Source organism: Pogoniulus pusillus, chromosome 7 (genome assembly GCF_015220805.1).
Source record: "Pogoniulus pusillus isolate bPogPus1 chromosome 7, bPogPus1.pri, whole genome shotgun sequence".
In the NCBI taxonomy this organism is placed as follows: domain Eukaryota; kingdom Metazoa; phylum Chordata; class Aves; order Piciformes; family Lybiidae; genus Pogoniulus; species Pogoniulus pusillus.
Genome location: NC_087270.1, coordinates 22,216,560 through 22,237,704, shown reverse-complemented (window position 1 = coordinate 22,237,704; position 21,145 = coordinate 22,216,560). Strand labels below are relative to the sequence as shown.

Here is a 21,145-nt window from a genome sequence, read left to right as displayed (position 1 = left end):
GGCCACTGAGTAAGACTCATGCTATATGCTTACATCAGTAGATTGTGTATGCATTACAGCTCTGAAAGGCAAATAGGGAAATTCCTGCTTTAACCTCTTCTGCATTGTGTGCTGAGGCAAAAGATTTCTTCTGTCCTCCTGCAAGTAGGTCTTCTTCTGCACAAAGTTAAACCTGAAAAGCTCCTTTTGATGTAACCACAGAAAAATGAGTTGTCACTGATTCAGTAACACCTTTGTTGTCTCCAGTTCTTATATCTAAATGACATGGTCAAGTCTCCATGTGTTGGTCTTTTGCAGGAAGAATCCAATCCACTTTCAGCAGTTCAGTCACCCTAATGATGATGACTACCATGAAGCAGAGACCGTGACTCAGGACAGCAACGATAAGCGGCCCGAGTGTCCCTATGGCACAGCTTGTTACAGGTAGGAAGCACAGCAAAATGTTTCCTCTTGTTACACAGGTTAAGAACATTCTTCCTTGGAGCTGCAAAATCACAGCAGAATAATGAGCAATTCTTGGTGTTAAATCTTGACTTTAGCTTTCCTAAACTCACTGTGAACACACTGCTGCCTTTCAAGCACCGAGGTCTGGGCAGAATATTTGTTAGTGATGTCAGCTGGCAGATGTGAAAGCTTCATATTTGGAACCTCTTTGGTTGCTTTTGTTCATTTGTCAACACAGAGTAAACTCTTCTTCTCGTGTTCTTGATATGAAACTCTTAGTTTGAATTTGGATAAAGTATTTGTTGAGGTTTTATACAAACCCTCTATTTTGGGGTTAGAAAGCATCATTTAAGAGCAATAAAAAAACAGATTGATGGTATTACTCTGTGCTTTGGAAAAGAAGACAGATCTCTGCCCCACCAGTATTGGGCCCAATGTTGTTTAATATCTTCATAAGAGATCTTTATGTTGGAATTAATCCCTGATGGTTTGCAGATGACATTAAAAGGAGTGGGAGGTTGACATTCCAGAAGGGAAGACCACCCTTCAGGAAGACTTGGACAGGCTGAAGGAGTGGGCTAGCAAGTTCAACAGGGACAAATGTAGGCTCTTGCACCTGGGAATACATAGCTCAGGAGTACAGCTCAGATAGGATCAACCTGACTGGGGAGCAGCCCTGTGGAAGGGGGACCTGTTGGTAGACAAGAAGTTCAGCATGAGTGGACAGTGGTGCAGCAGCTAAAAAAGCCAGCAGAATGCTGGGCTGCATCAACAAGGGCATCACCAATGGAGTCAGTCATTGTACCACTCCACTCAGTGCTTTTCAGGACACACTTGGAGCACTGCATTCAGTTTTGGCCCCGGCCGTACAAAAATGATATGGACAGGCTAGACAGTATCCAGAGAAGGCCCAAAACTGTGATCAGAGGAAGTCTTGCCATGTGAAGAAAGGCTAAGAGAACAGGGTTTGTTCAGCCTTGCAAAGAGAAGGCTTAGGGGAGGTGTTACCACCATGTAGCAGTACCTAAAGGGTGGCTATCAAGAGGACGGAGACTCCCTTTGCTCCAGGACTCACATGGAAAAGACAGGTGGCAGTGAGCACAAGTTACTCCTGGGGAGATTCCCTTTGGGCTCCAGAAGAAACTTTTTCCCCATGAGAACAGTTAGACATTGGAATCATCTCCCAAGGGAGGTTCAGGGCTTACTAAGTGTGAACATGGTAGCAAATGAAGCTTTTCCTGTTTCCTTCTTTGCAGGAAGAATCCACAGCACAAGCTGGAATACAAGCACAGTGCACCTCCAGGTAAGTCAGGTTGTTCAATATAGCTCAAAGCTGGGGGGGAAACCCTCAGAACCCAATAATGGATACCAAAATACTTCCAGCTACTGTGAGTAACACTGCAACTTACTCTGTATTGCCCTTCACCCTTGCTCTTCTCGAGCCTGAACTCTTGTCCTTGTCTGTGTGGCTGGGGCTGAGCCTGTTTAATGTCTATGTTAGTAATTTAGATGAGGAGATTGAGTGCACCCTCAGTAAGTCTGCAGACAGCGTGAAAGTAAGTGGGAATGTTGATCTGCTTGAGGGGAGGGAGGCCCTGCAGAGTGATCTGGATAGGCTGGACCAATGGGCTGCAGTCAATGTGTGAGGTTTAACAAGGCTGAGTGCCAGGTCCTACACTTCAGTCATAACAATTCATCTGAGTAGTCTCAGAAACTGTACAACACCTCAAAGATAAAAAGACTATTTTAGAGCAGCAGAGTAGTTATGCTTGCAAATACAGCACAGTCATTGCAGCATTTATTTTTGTGAATCAGCCTTTTATCATAGAATGGTAGGGGTTGGAAGGGACCTCCAGAGATCATTGAGTCCAAATCCCATCTGCCAAAGCAGGACCACCTAGGGCAGATCACACAGGAACACATCCAGATGGCTCTTGAAAACATCTAGATAAGGAGACTCCACAGCCTCCCTGGGCACCTGGTCTAGGATTTCATAACCCTTACAGTAAAGAAGTCTTTTCTTATGTTGAGGTGGAGCTTCCTGTGTTCCAGTTTGTGTCCACTGCCCCTTGTCCTGTCCCAAAGAGACTGGCCCCTTCTTGACACCCACCCTTCAGACATTTTTAAACATTAAGAATCCCTCTCAGTCTTTTGTCTTCCAGGCTGAACAGCCCCAGGTCTCTCAGCCTTTCCTCATCAGACATGTTCTGATGCTTTCATCATCTTTGTAGCCTCCACTGGACACTCTTTCATGTATTCCTGCCCTTTGTCAACTGGGGAGCCCAGAACAGGACACAATACTCCAGGTGTGTTCTCACCAGGGCAGAGTAGAGAGGGAGGAGACCCTCCCTTGACCTGCTGGCCACACTCTGCTTAATGCACTGCAGCCCCATCTCTGAACAACCCTTGTGTTAAGCTGCCCTCCTGCCTGACTGGTAACTTTTCTTTCTTTAGTAACTGAAAGAGGAACCAGACAACGACCTTCAAAGAACAGTGAGTATGTCCTTATGTGGGCACATCAGCATGGGGTGCATCCAACCTGCTTTGGGGTTTTGGCATTTAATAGTGCTGGAGATGCTTGATAATACTTAACCTGGGAGAAATAGTCATCACAGACTCTGCTTGCATTTTCACAAGTAATAGTGCTGAAATGGAACTTGGATCAGGCTCTCCTGGCTAAGCAAACCTGTACTGCCCTGGAGGCAGGCGAGAAAACAGACAAATGTTTTCGGGAGAGACACGAGGCAGAATTGATTCTTCCTTACATAGGGGTCATAATAGGATGGATGGAATCCAGTGTGTCCAGTATGCTAAGGTTGCCCAGTGAAGATTGACTGCTCTTGAAACATTGAGATGTTCCTTCTGCATCATACTGACCTTTAAACAATTCTGAGGTGGTATCTGTGCATTTGCTGGTGAGCTTTTCTTACACTTACCATGAGATGTTGCTGGTTTGGCTAAGAGACTGGCTTGTTAGGACTACACTGGAGAAGGTTAATGCCTTTGAGCTGGGGGCAGCTTTCACTGTCAGCATGCATCTTTAGCTTCTAGTCAGCAGTGAGGATTATGTGGTAGCACAGGAGAGCTGTAGTCTATCTCAGTAATATCATGGAATCCCCTGGCTGGAAAAGACCTTAAGGTCTGCTGCTTAGCAGAGTGATGTGATGCAGCTATAGACCGTGCAGGATTCTCCTATATGCTACTTTGTAGGTTTCCTAGCAAGCTTCCAAATATAAGGTGAGGCTTGACGGGGCTCTGGGCAGCCTGATCTAGTTGAAGATGTCCCTGCTGACTGCAGGGTTGGACTGGATGACCTTTGGAGGTCCCTTCCAGCCCAGGCTATTTTATGATAAGGGAACTGGATGATGATAATAGGACACTTCCAGTAATAAGGAACTGGAGCATCTCTTACAAGGAAAGGCTGAGACTTGATGCTGTAAAGCCTAGAGAAGATGGAGAGAGGATCTTATCAATGCTTAGAAATACCTGAAGGGTATCAGAAGAGACACAATGCTGTTTTCCAAGTGCTAAGTGATCCGACTGGTAAGTGCTGCAGTGAGGGCACAGCTCTTCATGAGAGTCTTGAAAATAAAACTGCCAGCAGCAGGTAGAGTGCTTTAGTTAATTCTTTCCTCTTTAGAGGAAGGAGGCCAACTTGATGACCCTTGGAAGGTCTCTTGAGCTCTGTATTTATGATTCATGAACATGTGAGGTTTTTGTCCCTACAGGAAAAAGGGCTGTGGAGAAAGACATTGCCAGTGATGAAGAACCAAATGAATATGACCTTAACGACACCTTTACAGATGATGAGGAAGAGGAGTGTGAGCCTACCGATGAAGACTCTGACTGGGAACCAAGTTCAGAAGACAAGGATAATGAAGATGTAGAAACGCTTTAGCAAGAAGCACAAAGATTCGCCAGGACCAAAGAGTAGCTGCCTGCAACAACATTCCCGATGCCCAACCTGGCTCTGTTGAAACAAGGATGTGCAAAACTGCTTTGGAAACTCTTTTCTCAGTGATGGAGGTGCTACAGGAAGATGGTAATGGTGGCAAAGGGGTTTCAGCAATGCCTTCCTTTTCCATGTGTATTACTTCCACGGGTAGAGATTTGGGTTTCAAGTGATGGAGTCAGAGGATTGAGCTCAGTGTTCTGTTGGGTTTTTTTCATTCCTTTTTGCAGCGCCATTGAAATGCAAATTGAAAGGTTGTTAATGTTGCTTTTTCCTGTGCTTGAAAGAAACGCTGGTGTCAGGAAAGCCTTTTGTTCTGCTGAAAAAGTATCTACTGTGCAGTATTGAGGACTAATCCTTAGCCATCGCTGGAGTACATTGTCTAAACCTTTATTTTGATGTTCTTTTGAGCTAGGGCGGTTTTAAACTTCATTGGTCAGCCACCAGCATTCCTTTTAGGTGTCATTTCTTTGATTCTGAGATGTACAGTGGTTAGATGCAGGTTGTCTAAGTCACTTGAGAGCAGTATATCAGCGTATTGAACCACTTGGCTGTCCCAGCAACAGTTCTGGCCTGTTTGCTGCAATTGCACAGTGCCTCTGCCCATGCCTGTACATCACTGCAATAGTGTTCCCTTCACACTAAACCTAAAGTCTGCCTCTTTGCACGGTTAAACTTGTAACACGCTGTGGGAAAAACATGCAGCTGTCTCACTTTGATTTCTCAAGTCTTTTGTCACAAGATTTTGCCTTCAGTGTGTTCACAATTCCCTGACCTTCCAAGAAATTAAGCTAAAAGCTCCTGCTATGTTTCAAGATTGGAGCCATGTGAATCAGGCATGGTTTTAGACACACAGTCCTGAAATTTAGTGGGGAGGGAAACAAATCTTCTGTGGCTCTGGCTCCCCTGTGAATATCTGCACAAGCGTAGTTGAGAACAGACATCCACATAAACACACCCAAGTGCACCCAAAGCTTTTCTGCTGAGTGACAAAATGTTCCTTGCTTAAAATGGCCACTGCTCCAAAGGCCTTGGGCTGCCTCTGGCTGCAGGATCATGGTTTGCCAGTGGTGTGTTGGAAGCTCCTCCCAAAATCTGTAGATGCTGAAACTGTAAACAGTCACAATGGGCAAATGTTCTGAATTTGGAAAACTTCAGCTTCTGCTGGCCAGTGGCTTTCTGGGTGCTAAAGCTATTCCATACAGAAAGAACCCAGTTGGTGTTGGTTAGTGTCTGATGGTTTCTCAGGAACCCCAAAAAACCACATCAGTAAAAAGGCCTTAGAAACATGGAAGAATAATAAACAAAACCAAAAACTGCCCTAAAACAACCCAACCCACACCCAAATCACTCTTAAAATCCAGGAAAAAACCCAAACAAAGCTCCCCTACCGTCCCTTGTAAAAGCAAACAATACCACCCCTAAACTCCTCCCTCCAAAACACCCCAACATCTATCTAAAACCCCCCAAACATACCCAAAACTCCAATACAACCCACCCATAAAATGTGAAAGAAAAAAAAATTCAAACATGCCCCAAAGGTCTGTAAAATTCCCATAACCCCCCACAAAAATACCCCTAACTCCCACAATCACAGCCCCAAGCCTCAGAAACCCCCCCAAAACCTTGAAGAATTCCCCAAACACCCCTAAAACCCAGCCAATCTCCTCCTCCAAACCCAAACACTACTAAAGCACCCTTAAACCCCCCCAAACACCCCAAAATCCCCCTCCTCCACAGAAACCAAACCAGAAAAACAGCCAAGCCAGCAAAGCAGTCACAGAAATTTTACTTTAAAAAAAAAAAGAGAAGATTGGAAATCCAAATGGCATCAGAGATAAAAATGGGCTTGCACCTGCCAAAGGCTTACAGACTCCTCTTCCCATATTCCCACAGCTTTCTCCCCAAAAGCATTCATACTACTAGAGGGTATGGCAGGAGCTGTTTGGAGCCTGCCTCTGTCTCCCTAAGGAATTTCTAACTTGCAGAGAACAAAAAAAAAAAAACCACTAACCAAGAAATCTCAAAGACTAAAACCCCAAACCCAGAGTTTTCCAAATGCCATTTATTTCTTCTTAAAAATTAAAAGGAATAGACTAAAGGTTTCAACTTACTTACAGTTGTGCTGGAGAACAGAAACATTGGTTGAGGAGACACTGGAATTAAGGGCCACACTGGCACTGTATTTATGGAGTGCCTGAGAGCTGAGCACCTGCACTGCTGCTGAGCACCTCAGCTTGTAGCCTCTTGGGGCAAAGCCCCACAGGGACCTGAAACTGGACACTGTGAATGTCAATGACAGCATCTAACCCACACCTCCTTCAACAGCCCTCTCAGTTTGCTTCCAGTGGCCTCAGCTGAGGACCATGAGCACACAAAGCAAATGGGCTGCTAGCTCACAGGCTTGCCATTGGGATTCACATTGGTCCAAGGGCAGCTGCTGGCATGTGCCAAAGGTTTTACAGGCTGAGAGAACGTGGTACTGGTTTTGGATCTTCTGCATTTGTACCTTGGGACAAAAAAAAAAGTGAAGCCAAGTGGTTGGCCCTAGCATGGCCATCATGAAAACAAGAAATGTTATCTGCCACAGACAAGAACACAAAGGTCCAGAGAGGTCTTCTGACAAGCAGAAGTTACCCAGCAGACCTGCTTTCATGAACACTCAGGGCTCCCTCATGCTGTGCAAGAGGAACAATTGAAGCATTACCTACTTTGGTGCTTCTGCAGGATGACAGCTCTCTGGCACTTTGAGAACCAAACAGGTTCACATAAACTGTGTGGCACCTGTCTGCAGGAGTGTTAGATTGCCTATGTTAACTTCCTGCTCTGAGGCTGGTTTGACCTCCTGAGGCCTGACTGCTCTAACAAGCATTTATGTGGGACAAGACATTCACATCAATGCAGAAGGTGACAATCCACTGGTGGAGACTGGCAGAGGCCCTCTTCAGCCAAGACTCTGAGCTTTTGCATTGCTGTTGGAAAATACTAAGAAGGCTTTGAGACAATTGCCTTAATTTGCCATTTCCTGGGCTCCACAGTCAGAGGCACACTGCTGCAAGCAGGAGACACAACCAAGGCACACAACCACAGGAAGAAAGACCAAGACAGCCATGGCAAGCCTTTGGACTTGCCTGTGTGTGTAACATGGGAAACAACAGCTTTGGGGTGAAAAAAAAGAGTCAATTTGAGAACTGTTCTAGTCCAAAATGGTAGCTGTGCTACTTCATTTGAGTGCTGCCTGCTTTCACATCAAAGGAGGGCATCAGGGGAGCTAGATGTCTGATGGTGGATAAAATGCAAGAGCAGAACCCAGCCCACCGGGAATAGTCATGGTTTTTCCCTTCCTTGAGACATCCATATGCTGCTGCAAAATCCAAGTATTGTGGAGTTTGGTGCATTCAGAGTTTTTCCAAAGAGTTATTTAAATAAGAGTTGTTAAAAAAAAAACAACAAACAACCCAAAGACAAAAAAAAGGCTCTGCTGGAGGCTTGCAAAAATGGTTCTCAACATTCTTCAGAACACCTCTCTATTTGTTGGCTTTCCTTGTCAGCTAACAAAGTGCACTTTTGGTTTCCTGAGTTGAAAGGAGTCAGCATGATTCTATTGAGGTGAAATACAAAGTTTCAGTGGGTCTTGATCTACTCAAAGCTAAATAACAATAATAAATACTGGGCAAAGGATGTCCCTAAAGAATTGCATTTGTCTCCTTCCATTTTGAAGTTGAGCCAAAGAATGACCAAATTTTCTGGACGTGGTTATAAACAAACGTTAAAAAGCAAGCTCCACCTGCAGTTTCTGAGTGGGCTGACTAATCCCTTCCTACTTGGATTGTTTACACAGCCCTGCTGCTGCACACGACTCAAAAGCCAACCCTGACGCACTGGTGGCCTTTCCCTCAGAGGCAGCCACATCTCTGCAAGCCTCTTTTTGTGCCCCTTTACCAGGAAGGATGCTTTGCAAATCAAGTCTGCTGCTGCTGCAAAACTGGAGCTGCCTCTTCCTAGTGCCACGAATGTAAATATCAGTGACTGCTTACCTTTCATAGAATCAACCAGGGTGGAAGAGACCTCCAAGACCATCCAGTCCAACCTAGCACCCAGCCCTAGCCAGTCAGCTAGACCATGGCACTAAGTGCCTCATCCAGGCTTTTCTTGAACACTTCCAGGGACAGAGACTCCACCACCTCCCTGGGCAGCCCATTCCAATGCCAGTCACTCTCTCTGGGAAGAACTTCCTCCTAACATCCAGCCTATACTTCCCCTGGTACAACTTGAGACTGTGTCCCCTTGTTCTGTTGCTGGTTGTCTAGAAGAAGAGACCAATCCCCACCTGGCTACAACCTCTCTTCAGGCAGTTGTAGACAGAAATGAGGTCACCCCTGAGCCTCCTCTTCTCCAGGCTAAACAATCCCAGCTCCCTCAGCCTCTCCTCATAGGGTTTGTGTTCCAGGCCCCTCACCAGCTTCGTTGCCCTTCTCTGGACACGTTCCAGCACCTCAACATCTCTCTTGAATTGAGGGGCCCAGAACTGGACACAGTACTCAAGGCATGGCCTGACCAGTGTTGAGTACAGGGGAAGAATAACCTCCCTTGTCCTACTGGTCACACTGTTCTTGATACAGACCAGGATGCCATTGGCTCTCTTGGCCACTTGGGTACACTGCTGGCTCATCTTCAGCTACTACCTACCAGTACCCCCAGGTCCCTTTCTTCCTGGCTGCTCTCCAGCCACTCTGTCCCCAGCCTGTAGTGCTGATTGGGGTTGTTATGGCCAAAGTGCAGAACCCTGCACTTGGCCTTGTTCAATCTCATCCCATTGGCCTCTGACCACCCATCCAGCCTCTCCAGGTCCCTCTGCAGGGCTCTCCTACCTTCCAACAGATCAACACCTGCTCCTAGCTTGGTGTCATCTGCAAACTTACTGATGCTGGACTCAATCCAAGATAGCTTCATCAGAAGCAAGAAAGGATAAAAACGGGAGGCTTTGTGTTACTCTATTATCAAAGCTAAGTGTGAATATATAGTGCTGAATTAACAGACACAGGCAATCATTTTGCTAAAAGGTAGCCAAGGGAGAGCTCCACAAGTCCAGGCAGATCTCAGCATGTGCACAGCTGCATCTGCTGTCCAAAATGCCAAGAGAAATCAACAGGATCTCTACTGGACTTTGTTCAGGGTTGGAGTTCAAATTCAGGAAGTATGTTGTAAAGGAAAAAAGTTGGAGTCATAATCCAGAAGCAGTTGTCTCAGCCTCAAGCAAAGATTACCAGCTGCCATTAAGCATTACCCTGGCCCAGCACCACCTACAATTACTAAAAGTAAGCCCCTGCCAGAAGGACATCTAGAGCAAGGCCAAAACTCCTAGATCAACTGAGCTATACAGGGCTACAAACTCACCTCTTCTCTTCCCCTTTCAAGTCAACACTGAGACTTGCCTGTCACCAGTTCCCACAGGATGCGTGTTGTGACTTTGTCCTCCCCTGTCCAGTTTTGCTGGAAGAGGGATACCAGAATCATTAAGGTAGGAAAAGACCTCTAAGACCATCGAGTCCAACCAGAACTCAACTACCATGACCACTAAACTATATCCTGAAGCACCACACCTACACGCTTTGTGAACACCTCCAGGGATGGTGACTCCACCACCCTGGGCAGCCTGTTCCAAAGTCTGACCACGCTCTCAGTAAAGAAATTCCTCCTAATGTCCAATCTGAACCTCCCCAGCACAAATTAAAGCCCATTTCCTCCTACTTGGGAATAGAGACCAACACCAATCTCCTTTCAGGTGGCTGTGGAAAGCAGTAAGATCTCCCCTTAGCCTTCCCTTCTCCAGACTAAACAACCGCTGCTCCCTCAGCCACATATGACTTAAGCTGTTTAGACTGAGCCATTAAATAAACATGAGCAGGACAGGCTGTGCTAGCAAAGGAGCATGCATGCCTGCCTGCCTCTTTGCATGAAAGGGACTGACTTCTTCATCTCTTGATGATGGCACAGGCAAGCCTCTTTCTGACGTATTTATGCTGGAACAGACTCCACATTTCTTTCAACCCCAGAGGGATTAGCAAAATTTGTGTTTCCTCTAGATTTTCTTTTTTCCTTAACGGCTTGCTTAAGGAAAGGAGAAAACCAGTTCTTGATCTGCACAAAGATCTCCTATGTTTGGTCCCAAGTTTGGCAGTTACTCACAAAAGGCAGGAAAGCTGCTATGAGCTGCAATGCAGCGGGGGAATGGAACAAGGGTCCCTATAAGCTGTTAATACAGATATGAAACAAAAGGTTTAAAAAGAAGGAAAGAAAAAGACATTTTTCAGGATAGAGTTGTCATTTTTAAAGGATCAGAGAACAGGAGAGAAAGGGGAGTGAGAGAAAAACGCTGCTTCTGTCAATCTGTGAAGTGTCTGCAAGGAAAGTGTTCCCAGGCTAGGAACTAAAGCAACATTTTCCCCCACTCTGGAGTTTCTAGGCTGGATCTCCACTTGAACAGCAGTACAATAAGGTTACTAGTTGTTCCCTACAGAAAGCACATACTGGGTAGGTTTGCTCCCCATGTCCAACCCAGATAAGCCTTTACTAACACGATTCTGGTTAGCTCCAGAGTCTCAGTGGCATTGTTTCCACGTACAGCTGTGCGTGTGGAGCACACACACAAAGGAATTCCCCAAATACTATTAAGCAGTTGAGTGCTCTTTCCCGACACTCTTTCTCTGCCCACCCCACCTCCCTCCCCTTCCCCAGGCCAATGTATTCCAGACTGAAGCTGGAAACTCTCAAGCACCACCCAGCCCCTTTCAGCACTGCAAACTCGTAGGTGCATTAAGCAGTCCACCTCCAGGGCATGTGCTGACAAATGCCCTCTGGTTCACAACACTGATTCCTTGGATTCAGGGTCTGCTGGGCTGCTCGTGTTGGACACTTGGTTTTTGTGGGTTACCAAAGGCGACGTTTCCCCTTCAGACTTGCTGTTGGCAACAGCTTCTACGTTGACTTCTTTCAGCTCCTGCTCTTTCTCTTTGTTAGCTTTTTCATTCAGGTAGTTAAGGATGCCTGCTCCTAGGGCATCCCCTTCCACGTTCACAACCGTGGTAGTTCGGTCCCTGGTTAAGATTAGAAACAAACAAAAACAACAAAGCAGCAGGTTTTTAGCTTAGGAGAGTTACAAGACAGTAAGGGCAGCTGATTGACCCCTGCTGATCCACTAACATCAGTGGAGACAGTGTTACCAATAGGTATTTTCCACCACTTCAGAACTACAGTTGTGCACCAGGGCTGGTTTCAGGTCAGCTCAACTATTACTGTCAGCTGGTTCCGGTCTCTCAGTGGGGCCTCTCGAGCATCCTCCTTTTCCCAGCCCACCTCCTTCCCCTTTCCCAGGCCAGCATTCTTCAAACGCGAGTTCAGAACAGGAATTGATCCAGGATGATCCAAGAGATGACTTGGAGCACGCAGCTCTTCTTTGTCACTAATCTGTGCTTTAACCTAAACACCTACTGAAGGAGGGGTCCTTCCAAAAGCTGACAGAATGTCTTTTGTTCTCTGGATTTCTCTATAGTAGCACCTGTCCTAATCTTTGGTCCTTCAACACAAAACTACCACCTACCAGAGTCTAACAGAGAAGGTTTATGAGTCAATAAAAAGACTTTGAGACTTCACTCAGTCATTCTACAGCCTAACTTCAGCACATGCTTAACTTATAACTGTGGTCCTCTCTTGACAACTCAAGGGCTCACATGAAAACAAGACACAGAACTCTTGCCTTCCTCCCTCCTTTTGTTACTGCAAGGCTGAGGTCCTCAACTAGAACAACAATGCTGACCACAGAGGGATACCAGCACAACACAGGCTGAGGGCAGGAGCCTTCCACTCCTGCCTCCAAGTACTTGCACCTACAGCTTGTGTAATGCACAGCTACAACTGTAAACCCTTTAGGAAGACAAAGGGTTAGCTACTGCTGCACCTGTCTCTGCAGTCCTCTGCAGGTGGCTGATGCCCAAGAGCTGCAGCAATTGCAACTGGGTAGGTTTAGACTAGACATTAGGAATTTTTTTTTTCCCAGCAAGAGTGGTCAGGCATTGGAATGTGCTGCCCAGGGAGGTGATGAAGTCACCAACTCTGGATGTGTTCAGAAGTCATTTGGAAGTGGTTCTTGGGGATATGGTTTAGGGTGCACCTTATAGAGTAAGGATATGGGCTGGATTTGGTGATCCTGAGGGGCTTTTCCAACCTGAATGGTTCTGAGATTCTGTGGCCCTGATGAAGCTGTGAGAATATGATTGTGCTCCACAGACACCTGTAGTGTTGGAAGGGCAGGAGGTGATACAGCTACCTTCTTCCTTAACCTCTGGAGGTCGAGGCTGTCCTTGGACATGCTGATTTGCACAGCTGCTGTGAAGGCACCACCTATCCAGAGTGGCTGGTGTTTCTAAAAGGCGGAGCAGAGGGGTTGTGTACAGGCCAAACCAGGAACTGCCCAGGAACTTAGGTGGAAAAACAGATCATTTGAACCATACTGTCAAGTGATTTCAGGTCACTACCCAATTTATCCAGATAGCCTAAAAGCAGATGATGCTTTTAAATGACCAGACCATGCTTGCTTCACAGCCATTTAAACTCTAAAGCATGCTGTAATTCATGAGATGCTTGTTCAAGGAGAAACAGGTCTTGTTCTATGGGACTCATCTATAAGGAACGACCTACAGGTGGAGTTCATGGCTACAGCAAAACAAATTCTCTGAGTCTTCCTTAATCTAATTTAGATAGTACAGAAAGTATGTTTAGGGCCTGACTGAGGACATAATTACACTAAGTGGTGAGACAGGCTCTTCCAGCGCTGCCAAGGAGATCTCCTCTCACCACTCAAGGAGGAGAATGGCGCTTGGATGCAGCAGCTGTGGTGGGTGCCACAAACTCCCTGTGACCCTGCCCTGCCAGTGGACAGCACCTCTGTGGCACTTGTGTTAGTGCTTTGACCAGCCTTGAACTACAAAAATAGCTCAAACAAGAGGTGGCAACAGCAATTGTTCTGATGGAGACTTGCTTCAGAGGTGACCAAGAAAGCCTTCCACCGCTTGAACAAACTTCTTACAATCCTTCTTCATTGAAACTTGGGAGAACTATGCTTCAGTAAAGGCTGAGTCAAAAACCTGCAGCAAGGATTTAGCATACTAACTGCTTTAACTGGGGGGGAGCCACCTTTTTTGTTATCCTGTGGGGTTTTATTTAATACTGTGCTGCTTGGACTGCCCTGCCCTGCCCTGTATGTACCTGAATGGGCTACACAGAATGATTTTGGTTGGAAAAAAACCTTTAAGATCATCGACTGAAATCATTTTCTATCTCTGCCAAGTCTGGGGCTAAACCACGTTCCTCAGCACCACATCTCTGACTCCTTTAAATGCCTCCAGGGGTGTGGACTCAACCACCTCCCTGGGCAGTCTCTCTTTGAGAACTCTTTCAGTGGAAATGTTTTTTTTGTAATATCCAACCTAAATCTCCCCTGGGGTCCAACTTGAGGCCATTTCCTTTCATCATGTCACTTGCTACTAGGGAGAAGACAGCAACACCCACCTGGCTTCCGCCTCCTTTCAGGGTTGGTAGAGAATAGGTCTCCCCTCAGCCTCCTTTTTTCCAGGCTAAACAACACAAGTTCCCACAGATGCTCCTCACCAGACCTGTTCTCCAGCCCCTTCACCAGCTTTGTTGCACTTCTCTGGACCTCAGTCCTCTTGTAGTGAGGGCTCCAGAACTGAATCCAGTACTCACCAACACTGAGTGCAGGGGGACAAGATGCCATGGAACAACAGACACATGTGGCTTAAAGCACTTACACAATCCAGTCCACTGCTAGTATCAAGGAGAGGTCGTTGGTGGGAAGTCCAATGGCCTCCAAGATGATAGCAATGGTGAGGACTCCTCCAGCTGGGACCCCAGCTGCACCCACACTGGATGCAGTAGCTGTCACTCTGCAAATCAAGGCATGAGGCTGGTTACCAGGAGCTCTGCAGCACTCCTCTTCTGTGCTTGCATCTCACACTGCCCTGCCATGGGAGCTGTAAACGAGCTGCAGCCTGGGACACGTGGATCATTTGCTTCCCTGGCAAACCTTTTCCTGCCTGTTGATGCAAAGTGATGGGTACAGAGCACGGCTGCCCAGGAGGCATCCTCAAAAGCCACCAGGCCAATGGGTCTGTGTTTGTCTTTGCAGAAAATAAACCCCAACCAACACAGCCCCATCTTGCTGCCTTACTCAGGTATCCATTTCAGAGCCATGTATCAGCTCAAATATGTTGAGCCCTTTACACCTCCTGGCCCCAGAGTAGAAGGGCAGACCCTGCCATGCAGGGTACTCTCTCTTCTCTGAAGCTCGTTGCCAATACAAACCCTAAATCAGAAGGTGGAAACCTGTGGTGCTGTAGACATGGACCACACTTATGTGCAGATAGCTGCAACCAGGTTTTCCTTGGACTGTCACTGCATAATCCTTAGGCTTGTGTTAACACTTGATTCATTAGGACTACCTAAAACACTAATTTGGCTACCCACAAAGGAAGTAATGCCCTAACCCTGCTTAAACAGTCAAGCAATAGGGAAGGAAACAAAACATGGCCAGGGAGAGTGGAAAAATTGCCAGGAACTGTCACTGGGAGGCATCTGGTGGGTAGAGCTACTGCCTTCTGGTACAGCCAAGTGTTACAACTCCTTGCAGGATCCTGACAAAAAGAGATTCTGAGGAGGGAAATTAAGAGAATGACACTGCATAGAATATGGAAGTAGGAGGATATTCCAGGAATGGAGGGGAGAGAGCCCTAGAGAAGACAGGACTGAGGTGGTAGAGGGGATAACAGAGCAAAGCAGCAAGGAGGGGAATGCTAATGGGTCTGTCTTGGGAAGCCGTCCATGTGGTGTTAACAAGGGCAGAGGTAAGCACAAGCAGAGTTCTCTGTGTGAAATTGGCACACAAGGAACTGGAGAGCTGGCAGGAGGATGTTTAAAATATCCAGAGGGAGAATCAGGTAGCTTTAGGAGTAGAGCAACATGCCTCAATTACCCAGCTTCATGGGGAGTGGAGGGTGGGAGAGTGAGCCACTTAAGGGAGGAGAGGAAATTCATGTGAGAAACAGCTTTAAAGAGCTCAAAGTCTGTTTCAGAATTCAATTACTTCTCCCAGGTCCCACCTTTTATTAAATCAAGATTCTGGCAAATCTTATGAAGCTTGACATGCTCCCTCCTGTAATCACCCTGCAATTATGTTTCATAGCAGCTTGCAAGCTTTAGGTCAGAGATGTGGAATGCAAACCAGCTATTAACAGCGAGACCACAGGCTTGATCATGTCTGGGGGCCAGAAGGATTTGGCTGCAACAGCAAACAACTCACAGAATTGTGAAGATTTGCCCAGGGTTGAGCTCGACGTTGTTGAGCTGAGCAATGAAGACAGTTGCCATGCACTGGAAGATGGCAGCTCCGTCCATGTTCACCGTGGCCCCGATGGGAAGGATAAACCTGCTGATCCGTTTGTCAACGCCATTGTTCTCCTCGATGCACTTGATCATCGACGGCAGGGTGGCCGAGCTGCAGGCACAACAGGCACGAGTCAAGCACAGAGCATCACCGTGCACTGGCTGCAAAGTCACTGTCTCGTGGATTTCACATCTCTAACACATTGCAGACAGGGCTGTCGAGACCACAATGCCACTTTGGAATCTCTCTGTCATGGGAACAAGGAGGGACCTTCTTGTGGGTATTTGATAATCTGCTGCCACTCAGCAGTAGCTGGTAAAGTCTGTAATCTCCCACAAGCAACTACTCATGACATAGAATCACAGAATTGTCAGGGCTGGGGGGGGAACCTCAAGGATAATCTAGTTCCAACCCTCTTGCTACAGGCAAGGACACCTCACAGTAGATCAGGTTGCTCAGTGTCACATCCAGCCTGGCCTTAAAGACCTCCAGGGATGAAGTTTCCACCACCTCCCTGGGCAACCTATTGCAGTGTCTCACCACCCTCACCGTGAAGATCTCCTTCCTAATGGCTAATCTAAATCTCCCCTCCTCTAGCTTGGATCCATTCTCCCCAGTCCTATCACTGCCTGACACCCTGAAAAGTCCCTCCCCAGCTTTTTTGTAGGCCCCCTTCAGATCCTGGAAGGCCACAATAAGGTCTCCTCAGAGCCTTCTCTTCTCCAGGCTGAACAACCTCAACTCTCTCAGTCTGTCTTCACAGGAGAGGAGCTGCAGCCCTCTGATCATGCTTATGGCCCTTCTCTGGACACATTCCAGCACATCCAGATCTTTATGGTAGTAGGGGCTCCAGAACTGGATGCAGTACTGCAGGTACTTCACCCAGCATGCAGTATAACAGGGCTGTGGAATGATCAAATCTCAAACCCAGGAAAATACTCCAAAAAATGGCAATGTAAACGCAAAGATGCACCAGTAATCTCTGTCAGTGTCGTACCAGTCCCTTCTCAAATGAGCAGACATGTAAGAAGAACAACTAACAATAGTAAAAGCAAATAAAAGTCATTGTTGGATTTATTTCTTGCATGATAAATGGCGTAGTTTTATTCACAAACCCTCTCTTATTTCGTGGGCTTCACCTCCTCTAACAGACATGCATCTCTTTTGTAGATGACCCAAAATGGTTTTCATACAGTGGTAATACTTGATCAGATGTTTGCCCCTTGAGAAAAGTGCAAATGACATGCTTGATCATTTGGTTATGACAAATGCAAGCTGGTCAGGCCAGATCTTTGAAACCAGTACTGCCAAGTCCTTGTTCAGTAGCCAGTAAGTCTGCTCTGCTCCTGCAAAATTATTCTAAACCTGTTCCAGATCCATCTGAACTTGGAGAACTAAACTTCACAGGACCAAGTCCCTCACTACTGGCTCCCATTTTACTTAAAACTGGACAGCTCTCAGGATCCTCTTAAGGCAAATACTTTCAACTCTTCCACACAACCATTTCCAGCTCAGGACGACACTACAGTGCAGTATTTTAAGGGATTGTTTCTCGGGACGTGCTGTGTGGCCGCCTGCTGACAGCAGTGAGACTCTGCACTCCGATCCCGTTCTGCAATCTCAGCAACAATACACCTCAAACTCCACACAGTTTGGTACTGGGATATAACCGTTTCACAGTGACAAATGCAACCACGGGCTATAATCCCCAAAGAAGCACAGAAACCTACCTGGAGCAAGTGGCAAAAGCAGTGGCAAATGGTGTGATAAGTCCTAGGAGGAAGCGATACGGATTTTGACGCGTAGCTGCGAAATAAATCAGGGGCAGAATGATTCCTCCATGGATGAAGTGGCCCAGGATAGAGGCAAAGATGTATTTTCCCAGGCTGGTCACCAGAAGCACAATATCTTCCATTTCCACAATCTTGCTTCCAACAAGGAACATAATGCCAATAGGTACATACCTGTGCAAAGAAACGTTGCCTGCCATTAAGAACAAACAAGAAGCCCTGCAAAATGTGCCCTTTTCCTGCCTGGAGATAACATTGTGCTAAAGAATATGCTGCTCCTTATTCACCACTCACTCAGACTATGCAAAGTTGGAAGGCCTCTCTAAGCACTCCTGCTTGGTGGAAGGCAAACAGTCAAACTGAAAAAGAGCTCTGTTCACCTATGCCCTCAACCACGCAGCTAGGAGAGCGATGAAGAGAAGCCAAGTGGGAAGCAGAAACACTGCCAGAAGGACATAACAGCCCTGTGGAGTTTTAGTCCATCAGGGATGAGGAAAGACCTACAGCTAAAGTCGCTGTTGATGGGGCAGGGAGAGGAAAGAGAAAGCATATCACTGGAGCAGAGAAAAGGGTGGAAGAGCAGGATTTTAGACATATGGAGAAGACCACCAGAAGTATTAAGTTAGGTCATGAAAATGGTAGGCACTGTGTGCCAACATATTTAGTGTAGGAAAGAAAAATCCATGCTCGTACCAGACAGCTCAGCTAAAAGCTGCTGAGGCACATGCCAAAGACAGCAATGAACTCTGCTGACTTGCCTACAAAAGGCTAAGCTAAATGATCAGGCTTCCCTCAAGCCAACAGCCACGTACACATTACCATGCCTCCCATCTAGCAACGTGCCACATCTTAGGACAACAGCACTTGTTTGATGTTTCTTTTGTTAGGAACACCTGGAGCTGCTCCAGGGAAAAGGCCACCTGCAGGTTACAGCCACACCTCCAGTCCCAGTAGCGCAGTTGGGAAGACAGAATTGCCCTTGCACCTACAGCACAAGAGCTACTAAATGAACTGCAGGAACTGCTACAGGCCCAGAGTTCCAGGCTCAGTTCTTCTGAAGCTCTGCTTCGGATTTCTGTGTCTGAGTAACTCTGCTGATGCTGTCCATGTGTCATCCATTTCTGCTTCTAAGATTAAGAAACCTTAAAAGATCACCCAGCTCTCAAAAATCCTGCCCCAGACACGCATTTGACTACAAAAGATCTGCCTGCACCTCTTGGGAATGGAGAATGTTCCTTCTTCCACTCTCCCCTCCAATTCAATGCCCATTTCCAGACAAGCTGATTTGTAGAGACAGGGAATGGAGAATGTTTCTTCTTCCACCCGCTCCTCCAATTTAATGCCCATTTCCAGACAAGCTGATTTGTAGAGACAGGGAATGGAGAATGTTTCTTCTCCCACCCTCTCCTCCAATTTAATGCCCATTTCCAGACAAGCTGATTTGTAGAGCCAGGGCAAACTTCAGAAGGTTTGGTTAAGCATGCAAAAGTTCAGAAAGGTGAGAAAGCCTTAAGGATGCCCAGATGACTCCCTTCTTCCTAGCCTTCCTTTTCCTCAGTGGTTCTGCAGCTGCTCTGCTGTGTAGACATAGCACTTCAGGATATGGTGGTATTGGGTTGACATTTGGACTTGGTGATCTGAGAGGCCTTTTCCAACCTTCATGATTCCACGATTCTGTTTTTCTGCAGAGGGCACCTCCTTCATGCTCCTTACCAAATGAACAACCTCCCTCTGTCCTTCCTTGGCATGTTCAACCTTCCCCACTTAGTCACTACCAATTCTGCAATATGCTGCCCTTCAGCTGTGTTTCTGAGCAACCCAATAAGCCAGACAGAGCTGTGACCCACTCCTGACTGAGCTCTGCAAACATGAACACCAAATTCAGAGCTGAGACTGGATTGAAAAGAGAAGCTGGAGAGAAGGGGATTGAAAGTTGGGAAAGTGCTGCTAAACATGAGGGTGGCTGTTGAACACAACTAGATACAAGCTCAAGCTGCTTTTTCTCATGGTAGTGTTTTACCTATTCCAGAGTATCCTTTGGGAAGCATGTGCAGCTTAAGAGATTTTGAATAACTACCAGGACTATACAAAAGCCTTAGGGAAGGACAAAGAACAAGTATGAGCTATGGCTGCAATGTTAAGAGTCAGCTGTGGTCCCAGTAAGCCACAAAGCAAAGGATTATATTACCAGCACTGTAATCAGTTGAACACAAGAACTGCCTCTTGCCAGCATTCATCCTGCAAGGAATTACACTCAGGAGTAGAAGACTTAAGTTGCTTCCACACTTTGAATTTACAATCTCTTATGACAGCAGCCTATGTAAAATCAAGTGTTTTGTTAGAACCTTTCTACTTATTACAAAGAGGAAAAGAGTAAGAAAAGCATGTCCAGCATGGCTAGGGAGGTTTTTCTCCCCCTCTACCCTGCCCTAGTAAGACCACAATTGGAATACTGTGTCAAATATTGGGCTCCTCAGTTCACGAGAGACAGGGACCTGCTGGAAAGAGTCCAGTGGAGAGCAGTGAGGATGACTGGAGGACTTGAGCGTCTCCCCTACAAAGAGAGACTCAGAGAGCTATGGCTCTTTAGTCTGGAGAAGACTGAAAGGGGATCTTATCTACATCTACCAATATCTGAAGGGTGGGTGTCAAGTGGAGGGGGGCAATTTCTTTTCAGTGATCCACAGCATTAAGACAAGGTGCAACAAACTGGAACACAGAAGGTTTCACTTCACCACAAGAAGAAACTTCTTCACAGTGAGGGTGACAGAGCCCTGGAACAGGCTGCCCAGAGAGGTTATGGAGTCTCCTTCTCTGGAGACTTTCAAACCCTGCCTGGATGCATTCCTGTGTGAACTACCTTAGGGGGATCCTGCCTGGCAGGAGGCTTGGACTGGATGATCCCTAGAGGTCCCTCCCAACCTCTAAGGTATTATGATTATGTGAATAAAAAATGCAGAATGAAGGAGAAAAATACCTCTGCTAAGGTGAGCTGACAGATTTTCCAACAGCTTTGGAAAGGGAGTGGGAAATGTCCTACCCTGAATTTGCTTCTTGGCTGTCCTTAGGAGGACTTTTTCACATGTGAGCTGCTACTACTGTTGGTTTCACAGGAGCAGCCTAGACCTATCTAGCTGCATAAGAACAGGCACAACACTGCTCTGAGGCCCAGATTCATCCTACCTGACAGAAAACCCAATCAGAAGGCTGGTCATGTCCCGACTCAGGTGGCCTGAACCACTCCCTAGAGGAGTTCAGTGTGCTCCAGTTTCTAACATACAGACTTGATTTGTTGCCAACAGCTTTGTGAGATCAGTGAGAGCAACACTGATTCCATAAACATATCTGGACTCCAAGGAAGTCAGTGAAACAATGCATTTGCTCATCAATAGGCAGAAGACAAACAAGCAACCTTTGTAAATACTCTCAGAGATGTGAAATAGGAAAAGGAGAGTCTCTGAAGGAGCAAGCACAAACAAGAAACAGCTGATGGCTCTGCTC

At 46.6% G+C, this 21,145-nt stretch overlaps 2 protein-coding genes across 4 annotated transcripts in view; one reads left to right on the top strand and one right to left on the bottom strand.

Annotated features, from left to right (window-relative positions):
• Nucleotides 1–5,123, top strand: part of APLF (aprataxin and PNKP like factor) — a 35,342-nt gene extending 30,219 nt beyond the window's left edge. For 2 of the 3 annotated variants that reach the window (XM_064146197.1, XM_064146196.1), the window contains 4 exons: nucleotides 298–423; nucleotides 1,701–1,747; nucleotides 2,899–2,937; nucleotides 4,173–5,123. In XM_064146197.1, the coding sequence (XP_064002267.1) occupies nucleotides 298–423; nucleotides 1,701–1,747; nucleotides 2,899–2,937; nucleotides 4,173–4,342 (382 nt within the window). In that variant the 3' untranslated portion in view covers nucleotides 4,343–5,123. Of the gene's footprint in view, nucleotides 1–297; nucleotides 424–1,700; nucleotides 1,748–2,898; nucleotides 2,938–4,156 lie in introns of all 3 variants that reach the window. The other variant, XM_064146198.1, reaches the window with a different exon arrangement.
• A 1,045-nt stretch (nucleotides 5,124–6,168) lies between these two features.
• The window catches only part of SLC1A4 (solute carrier family 1 member 4), a 36,891-nt gene continuing 21,914 nt past the window's right edge, over nucleotides 6,169–21,145 (bottom strand). The window contains exons 5-8 of the mRNA XM_064146195.1: nucleotides 17,585–17,818; nucleotides 15,771–15,965; nucleotides 14,224–14,358; nucleotides 6,169–11,493 (exon numbers count right to left, since the gene is read on the bottom strand). Coding sequence (XP_064002265.1) covers nucleotides 11,259–11,493; nucleotides 14,224–14,358; nucleotides 15,771–15,965; nucleotides 17,585–17,818 — 799 coding nt within the window. The 3' untranslated portion in view covers nucleotides 6,169–11,258. The remainder of the gene's footprint in view (nucleotides 11,494–14,223; nucleotides 14,359–15,770; nucleotides 15,966–17,584; nucleotides 17,819–21,145) is intronic.